This window comes from Gopherus flavomarginatus, chromosome 25 (assembly GCF_025201925.1).
Source record: "Gopherus flavomarginatus isolate rGopFla2 chromosome 25, rGopFla2.mat.asm, whole genome shotgun sequence".
NCBI lineage: Eukaryota > Metazoa > Chordata > Testudines > Testudinidae > Gopherus > Gopherus flavomarginatus.
The window spans coordinates 5,586,700-5,595,820 of record NC_066641.1 but is presented as its reverse complement, the minus strand read 5'-3'; the positions used below and the strand labels follow the sequence as shown (position 1 = coordinate 5,595,820).

Sequence of the window (9,121 nt, the reverse complement as noted above, 5' to 3'; positions counted from 1 at the left end):
CTGCTTGCAGAGGTTCTTCAGGTCACCTGCGCTGGCAGCAGGAGCCTGGAAGCAGCGTTTACCAGCCTTGCCCCCTAGAATGGGTTAGCAGGGCCATGCGGTAGCAGTGGCTTCTGACAGGGCCGTTCCCGAGGTGCCATCGCCATATGCCACAAACAGGGCTTTCACGACACCTTTGGATGCAGGCCTGCCGTGCGGCTGCTGAACCAGAGCGAGGAATTTATACCCACAGTGACGTGCATAGGAATGGGGAGAAAGGCAAGAACGCAGACAGGTCACATCCCAGCCATGTGACCAGTGCTAGCAGGACCGGGGCTCTCACTGGACGAACACGGGTTTCCGCTACACCTGCTGATAGATCAGGATTGGGTCGGATGCTGGACTCTGCCGTATCTCCAGCAAACCTGGCATCACTCGGGGAATTGCTCTGCCCTCAGCCGGCCTTGGGATAATGTGAAGCCCTCACTGGATCATTGTCCTCAGTTTCTGTAGACTTGCCAGGGACACCAGATACTGCCCAGACCTACAGTCCTGGATCAGGGGGGTTCTGGCCTCACAAGGGTTTGAGAGAATAAGAAAGAGCTTCTCTGAGATCTGGTCTCCCAGGGCAGACACTGGCGAGGGGGTTCTTTGGTGTCGGACAGTCCCCGCTGGGGCTCTGCTGTGCTTCACTGGGCTTGTGGGGCGGGGGTCCGTCCTGGAAGTACATGACCCATAGGCCGTGCTCAGTCTGTAATGCAAGCAGCGGAGGCTCTGCTGCAAACCTTGGCCCCCCTCCTGCACGATGGCTTCCTCCCCGCTCAGACAGCTGTTGACTGCTTGATGCTGTGGAAGCTGACGCGTGTCGGCGACGTAGGGATGGACATAGCTCTGGCCACGCGGGCGCGGATGGAGTGCTTGTCCTGCCACCGGTGCCATCTCTTCCGCACGGCGGAACGGACCTGCCAACACATTGCAGAGCGCACAGGGCATTTACTACCATGCTGCCGGAAAGGGCTTTCCTTAGACCTGAGACAGAACTGGGGCAAGATTTCCCTCTCCCACTGCACAGCCTTGCAATACATCTTAGAGCTAAGGGACTGAAAGCAGGTTACAGACATCAATGAACTAAGCCCTCAAGCTCCCCAGGAGGAAGGAACAGTTCATGGCATTATCCCATTTTTGTAAATGGGGAAACTGAGGTACAGAGCAGAGACATGACTTGCCCAAGGTCATCCTGGAGTTCTGGGGCTTGCCTTATGCTGGAGATCAAACTAGGTGATCAGAGTGGAGCCTTCTGACCCCCAGAGCCTACAAATCTGCGAAAAATTCTTATCCCAGTGTGCCGGGGGGAGAGTTGAGGCAGATGGGGGGGCAGAGCATTTGCAAAAGGTCACCCCGCTGGGTCGTGGCAATGGGAGATTCGAGCCCAGCAGTTCTGACTCCAAACCCTTTGCTCTAACTGACAAGGCAGCCTCCTTCCCAGAGCCAGAAATAGGGGCCTGACTCCCAGGCCCGGCTAGTCACTCTCCATGGCTGGCCACTGACCTCAATAAATCCCGTCTTTAAAGGTCTGACAGGAAACGAGAGCAATGAACCCAACTCTAGGAACATGAAAGAGCGAGCAGGAGATAAATCCAGACTGCAGCTATAATTAAAAGGGGCTAGCGGCTCAGAAACCTGAGACTGTCCGTGCGTGACGGAGGGCAAGCAAGCGATGGGCTCACAGAGTCCCTTTATTACTTGTCTGGTCTGCATCTGTGTCTGTTCTAACCTAGAGCGGCGCAGATGCCTTGGGTGGCTGGTAAATATCGGAGATTCACAGACTCCAAGGACAGCGGGGCCTATCATGCTAATCTAGTCTGACCTCCCAGATGCAAAGAGTTACTGCAGGAGGGTGGCTTATTGACAGCAAGGTGCGAATTCCACCAACGGGAATAGAAGCCGCTGGCGCGGATGAAACAACTGCGTGGGGACAGATTTCTTAGTGCCCGTCCTTAGCCTTCCAAATATTTAACACCCGGAAAGCTGGGCTGCTAACTAGCTGGCACTGCCCCCTTTCCGTTCTCCTGGCTCTGAGCTACTCGAGTCAGTGCAGGGGACAATTGTTTCCCACGGAACCGCCCCGGCAGGCAATCCAGTCTCGGCGCTGCAGCAGAACCAGGCCACACGCACCACGCAGCCCAGCAGCATGTCCTGTCCGACAGCGGAGCTAGGAATGGGATCGAAGAGCCTGGTCTATGTAATGGCTACTGGGTGTGTCTGCATCTCGGCGCTTCATGACCCTGGGCAAGCACTGAAATTCCTAGGTCGTCTCCAGCGGGGGTCCCATCCTAAGCTGCCTGTTACTTGCTCACAGGGGCAAATGCCAACTGCTCGCCCAGCTTGCCCTGTTGCAATCATATGGGAGGCCCCGACAGCCCGGTGATGAGATGGAGAATCATAGACTATCAGGGTTGGAAGGGACCTCAGGAGGTCATCTAGTCCAACCCCCTGCTCAAAGCAGGACCAATCCCCAACTAAATCGTCCCAGCCAGAGCTTTGTCAAGCCGGGCCTTAAAAACCTCTAAAGGATGGAGATTCCACCACCTCCCTAGGGAATACATTCCAGTGCTTCACCACCCTTCTAATGAAATAGTGTTTCCTAATATCCAACCTAGACCTCCCCCACTGCAACTTGAGACCATTGCTCCTTGTTCTGTCATCTGCCACCACTGACAACAACCGAGCTCCATCCTCTTTGAAACCCCCCTTCAGGTAGTTGAAGGCTGCTATCAAATCCCCCCGCACTCTTCTCTTCTGCAGACTAAATAACCCCACTTCCCTCAGCTTCTCCTCTGCCCTCTGCTGGACTCTTTCCAGTTTGTCCACATCCTTTCTGTAGTGGGGGCCTCAAAACTGGACGCAATACTCCAGGTGTGGCCTCAGCAGTGCCGAACAGAGGGGAATAATCACTTCCCTCGATCTGCTGACAATGCTCCTACTAATGCAGCCCAATATGCCATTAGCCTTCTTGGCAACAAGGGCACACTGCTGACTCATATCCAGCTTCTCGTCCACTGTCATCCCCAGGTCCTTTCCCACAGAACTGCTGCTTAGCCAGTCGGTCCCCAGCCTGTAGCATGCATGGGATTCTTCCATTCTAAGTGCAGGACTCTGCACTTAGAGACACAAGGGGGCTGCTGCTGATGGCGTGAGCTGCCGAGGAGAAGGCTCTTGCACCCACGGTGTCTATAGAGTTGGGCAGAGAGGGTGCTAATGCTAAAGGAAGGGAGTGGGGAGGGCTGTACAGAGAGAGAAGGTCAAAGGTGGAGTGGAAGGTGGATTTTGAACTGGGTCCAAACCGTGCTGGTGAGTGGGGTGCATGGGGCCATGCTTCTTTGAGGAGGGAGGCAGCATTCTGCACTTGCTAGACTCTGGAGAGCTGTGATTGGGGATGTGGCTGGACAGCAGCTGCTGCAGGGGAATAGACCTGTAGGGACCAAGGAGGAAAGAGACAGACGGGAAGTCGTAGCATATGCGGGATGCTGCAGAAGGAAATGACAGGCAGATTTGTGACACAGGAGATGAGGGAGGAGAAGAGGAGTTCAGGGTCAAAGATCCACATGGAAAAAAATAGCCTCTCTCCACCTGCTACAAATTCAGTAGCTGGCAGCATCTTCCCCTTGTTCTAGGCTTCGAGTTTCTTTATGATTTAGACAGGAAACATGCTTTGGAACACACATCTCAAATAATATCATTGTTCTATGTAGCCCTGCCATTGTTATCAGAGGGCAGTGCTACATATAGACCTACACATTCTTTTTCTTAGTGTGTGAACAAGTTTTTAGCCTTGGAAGAAATGCTGTGTTGTTGGTTTTCAGATGAAGTTTCCTTGGGGGGAGCTGTTGCAAGTAGCAGGAGAGTTTGCTCTCTGCCTTAACCTCTGTAAGCAGAGTCTGTTCTGGGGACAGAGTTGGGAGCTGGGCATTGGGATTTTGGCTGTGTGTACTGAAAGAGGGGATTGCCTGTGTGCTATCTGTGCCCATCTCTGTTCCAGGACTGATGAATATACAGTAAATAAACAAATTACACCAATATCCCCAGCCTCCTCATTACCGATTTCTCCTCTAACAGGATGTGGTCTTGCAAGGTCCCGACATCTGCTACCTCTCCACAGAGGGGTGCTGTTATTATTTACCACATGCTGAATGCCAAGAGGACTCAGGGCACACAGAGGAGTCAGGGCTCTGCCCCATGGAGGTTACAAGCTAGTCTGCAGGGAAGCTGATAACAGAGTCACACATCGGCTCCCTGGTCTCCAACACGCTGCATTAAAACCCTCCATGAGTAACCTGGAAAAACCAGCACTGGCCTTCCTTTGTCCCCATCTCGGCTGCCTCCTTGTGGGCTCAGGAAGGATTCCGAGCTGCTTCCCAACAATCCCTGTTGGAAGTCCCACTTTCAGTTCCTCCACGGCCCTGGCTAATTTGCAGCAATGCATCCAGTCACCAAGACGTCTGTCTCTTCCCCTCCATGCTGATCTTAGCATGCGTTGCAAAGCTCCCTGGATTCCGAGTTCATCCCATCCCATATCTCCCCTCGGGGTTTCAAGCTCCCCAGGAGCCATTCCAGCACATTTATCTTTTCAGCCCCTTTCAAGCTAATGTTCCTTCCCTGTTGGAAGTGACTGTTGGGGCAGGAATGCTGTCACGTGATTAGAGGAAGAGACATGGAGTGGGACTCACTGGCTCCTATGCCTGGCTTTGGGAGGAAGTTCTGGTTAGTGGTTAGGGCAGGGAAGTGGGCGTCAGGATGCCAGTTGCACTGCAAACTCTGCCACTGACTCACTGCATGACCCTTGTCCATGTTACTTCTCGAGTTCTCTCTCTGTAAACGGGGGCCAGGCTAATTCTCCACGGGTGTGTTGTGAGGATGAATTGGTAAATAGCTGAGTGCCAGGCATTATGGCGCAAATCCTCAAGTGCTTCCACCAGAGGTTAGGAGCCCAAACACCTTTGAGGATTTGGGCCTATTTAGAACATAAAAATGGCCAGACTGAGTCAGACCAAAGGTCCATCCAGCTCTGTGTCCTGTCTGCTGACAGTGGCCAGTGCCAAGTGTTTCAGAGGGAATGAACAGACCAGGAGATCATCAAGTGATCTGCTCCCCTGGTTGCTCCTTGGTCACTTTTGGCCTGACTGACAGCAGCAAACTGCCTGTTATCAAAGCGTAAGCCCTGAAGGGGCTTAGAGCATCAATCAGCCCCAGTGACTGAACAAACGCCCCCACCTTGGTGGCGGGGAGGGCAAAGCCAATCTCATCTTTGAATTATTAACTAGACCATTTTGCTGCTTTGCAGAAGGTGGGAAATGGTTTAAAAAAGAAAGTTTTGAAAATAATAATAATAAAAAATCCATCCACCAGGATCCCGGGACAGAAAGCAGCCACGGTGGGTGAATTCTTTAGCAAACGCCAGACGGTTAGCTCACAGAGCTGCTGGCTTGGGAGCTGTCTCTCCCCGAGAAAAGGCTATGGACGGGTACAGCAAAGAGATGCCGTGTTTTCCTTTGGCGTCGGAAAAGGCTTTTTATGCCCCCCGTCCCCTGGGATCTGCTGTATCTGTCTGGTACCCAGCCGTCTGTTCTTACAGCTAGCAAAGGTGTGAAAGCAATTGCAGGGAGGCATAATACTTAGTTCTGCCATGAGTGCAGGGGACTGGACTAGATGACCTCTTGAGGTCCTTTCCAGTCCTATGATTCTGTGCAAAACACAACTGATCAGTCCAGAGAGGGGCTTTGGTTTGGCCAGCCATGTTCCTTTTCTCTTGGGTCACAATGCACTAGGTTTGGGGAAACGATCTCTGTATTCAAACAGATGGTGCACCCGCCACTGGCGTGCCGTCCCGGCAAACTCTGCTCCTCTTGGGAAAGGGTTTACAGGAACCCTACCTAATGGACAAATTGGACTGGGGTCTCGTCGTGACGGTTTTCCCATGTGCTGTGTCAACATAGCCTCAGGTTCCTTCAGCCAGCCCAGCGGCGCCCTTTCTCCAGCCATGGGAGCAGAGTTGGCTGAAATGGCCTCATGGAAAAGGAAGTGAAATGAAAAATGGGGCCAAACTGAACATTTATCCAGAAAGTTTCGTTCCGGCCGACATTTCCCAAGACCGAATTGTTTTTCAGCAAAAGCCTTTGGTGAAAATGTTGGGTTTTCAGGAAAATGTTTGGTTTCTGATTTGCAAAATCTGACCCTTTTCACCAACCCCCCCCTCCACCCAACTTCCCCCCCATACATGTTTTTAAGACACTGAAAATATTTATTTCCAGTTTTCCTTTTTTGTTGAAAAAACTCCCAAACCCAAGACATTTTAATGGGAAATTCTGATGAAAGCGATTCAAGCCTGAGGTTTTCCCATGACGAATACTTGCCATTTTTTGACCTGCTCTCCTCAGAAGTGACGTGTGTGAGCGTCTCCTGCTTACACATATTCGTACCTTGGAAATTAATCCCAAGGAGGGCGACAGTCCCAGAATCTGTTCAGTACAGGCAGGGATGGTAGCAACTGCATACAGCTGTGAATGCCTCCTGGCCTTCCAGACGATGCAGTGCTGAGTTTGTTCCTGAAATGCAGGGCCGGGAGCTGGCCTATTTGTGGATAGCGCCGATTACAAGCTCTGCGGGAACAGATCTGGCAGTGCCGGGGGAAGATGGCCTCTATTGATGAATTGACTCCTTTGGGACCGCACCCAGCTCTGCAGATGCACCTCGGTCCCAGGCCTTTAATACCCCTGCCAGCTGATTTGGACACACGTTAAAACCACCATTATGACTCTAAATTTCAGGTCTCCCAGTTGACCCGTCCTGGGCCCATCTCCCCATCCATAAATACAGTCGTCAGATTGGGCAGGCAGGGCTGTTTCATTTGCCAGGCACAGAGGGAACCACCATGTGGGAGCTGTAAAGCTGAGAGATCCCCTTCCATCCCCCCATCTCACCAGGAAACGCTCACCTCGCTGTTCAGGAAGCAATAGAAGACAGAGACAAAGAAGCCCTAGAAGAAAGAAACACAGTTGTTATGATCTGTGGGGGACCAGGGCCCACGGGCTGCTCTGGGGCTGACAGCCACCTGCGTTGCATTGATCAGACATGTCCATTCTTGTCATATGTGCTTTGCTTAAAGCCCGAGCTCCTGGAGTCAGGTGATGGACTGAGAATCTTGGCTGCAAAACAGGAAGTTTCTAGCCCTGGTGGTTGCAGAGAAAAGCTGGAAATGTGAGCGAGGTGTGACTAGGGTGACCAGATGTCCCGATTTTATAGGGACAGTCTCGATTTTTCTTATATAGGCTCCGAATCCCCCTCACCCCTGTCTCGATTTTTCACACTTGCTGTCTGGTCACCCTAGCTGTGACCGATAGGCTCAGAAATCAGAAGGCAAAGAAATAGACTCCCCTCAATTCATGCCTTTAATCTCATGATTTTTAAGCCAATCTCTGGTTTGCTGAGGTGTGGGGCCCGCCTGGCAAAAATCTTGCCATTTCACAGGGTTTCGTGTAGAACCCAGCAGTGATGGTGGCCACTGGTCTCAATATGGCCTGGGGAGCTCTGAATCCCCAGGATGTACATCTGATGCAACTTCAGGTATATTTTCCAGCTGGGAGACACGGGCCTGCCTGTGCAGGCAGGGTTCTGGCCAGGAGGGGATGATGCTGGGTGCATACCCCTGGGACGCATACCTGGAAAGATTCCAGGAAGGAGTTGAAGTAGATGAAAACGACCCGAGAGATCTCGTCTTCCCCCGGATTCACGAAGAACAGCATGTAGGTGATGCCCAGCAGTGGCAGCAGGACCAGCGTGGCCTTCACTGCTTTCCTGAGAAAGGAACATGGGGTTTGACCACGTCAGCACCGCAGCAGATTCCTCCCCCTGCCGCTACCCTGGGCAGATCCGAGTGGGGAGGCTGGGATCACTGTCTCTTACTGGACAAAGGTACAGCAATCAGATTATTGTGAGCCAGGGGAGTGGGGCAGCCACAGAGGCTCGCTGGAACGATGATAATCAATGGGTTGTGGTAATACCGGGGTACAAACTATCTAGGCATGAAAGAGTAGGTTGTGTGGGTGGGGCAGTGGCACTGTATGTGAAAGAAAGCACGGAATCAAATATTGGAAAAATCTTAAATGACTCAAACTGTGCCAGAGAATCCCTCTGGATAGACGTTTCATGCTTGATTAATATAAGTATAGCAGCAGGAATATATTACCGACCACCTGACCAGAATGGTGCCTGGGTCACTCCAATGAAATGAATAGGCAGCAGGTTTATAACAAACATAAGGAAGTATTTCTTCACACAACACACAGCCAACCTGTGGAACTCATCGCCTGGGGACGTTGTGAAGGACAAAAGTATAACAGGGTTCAAAAGAGAACTAGCTAAGTTCATGGAGGACAGGTCCATCAATGGCTATTAGCCAGGAGGGGCGGGGACACAATCTTGTGCTCTGGCTGTCCCTAAGCCTCAGAAACTGTCAAGGTAAGTGCAAAGCCATCCTCGTCTCAACCATGTGCTAGGTACATCCTGGGTCCTGTCCTGCAGGGGAAGCTCTCCCCAATAACATTAAGCTCCTGTAAGGAAGGCAGTCCCATGGGAATGAGGCCCATAACTAGTTTTAAAAATCTGGACTAGCATCCCTGCAAGATCCCTGGAATGGTAGGACTTGGCAATTGTCTCATTTTCGAACACGCTGTCCAGCAGAGGAAGGGTTAAATTTTCTGTGCCACGTGCGGCAAAAGCTCTGGCAGGCAGGTGTTTGAGCTGCATTGATTAATTCCTCCTACTTAGTCTTTTGCTTTGCTCCCAAGTGGCGATTTAATTCTCACCTCCGTGCCAGGATTGGCAGGGCCAGCTGTGGGGAGCAGAAGGGTAGCTCCCACTGTGGGAGGCTTTTGCAAAGACAGTCATCCAGCTACTAATTGCTCCCTTTTGGGGAGGACCCAGCAGCCCGCAGTCTCTGGCATGGGCTCGCTGGCTGGCATTTTCAAAAGCCTTGAGTGATCAGTGTGATTATGGTTAATGGGGGATGTGCTCTGAAGTCACTTTGGCGCTTTTCAGAGGGAGACCCCAGCCTCTGAAAGCCTGGCCCATCACACCCCCTGACCCG

At 52.0% G+C, this 9,121-nt stretch overlaps 1 protein-coding gene across 1 annotated transcript in view; it reads right to left on the bottom strand.

Annotated features, from left to right (window-relative positions):
- Window positions 1-710: 710 nt before the first annotated feature.
- CRHR1 (corticotropin releasing hormone receptor 1) overlaps window positions 711-9,121 on the bottom strand; it is an 87,964-nt gene continuing 79,553 nt past the window's right edge. The window contains exons 11-13 of the mRNA XM_050934965.1: window positions 7,695-7,830; window positions 6,971-7,012; window positions 711-941 (exon numbers count right to left, since the gene is read on the bottom strand). Coding sequence (XP_050790922.1) covers window positions 801-941; window positions 6,971-7,012; window positions 7,695-7,830 — 319 coding nt within the window. The 3' untranslated portion in view covers window positions 711-800. The remainder of the gene's footprint in view (window positions 942-6,970; window positions 7,013-7,694; window positions 7,831-9,121) is intronic.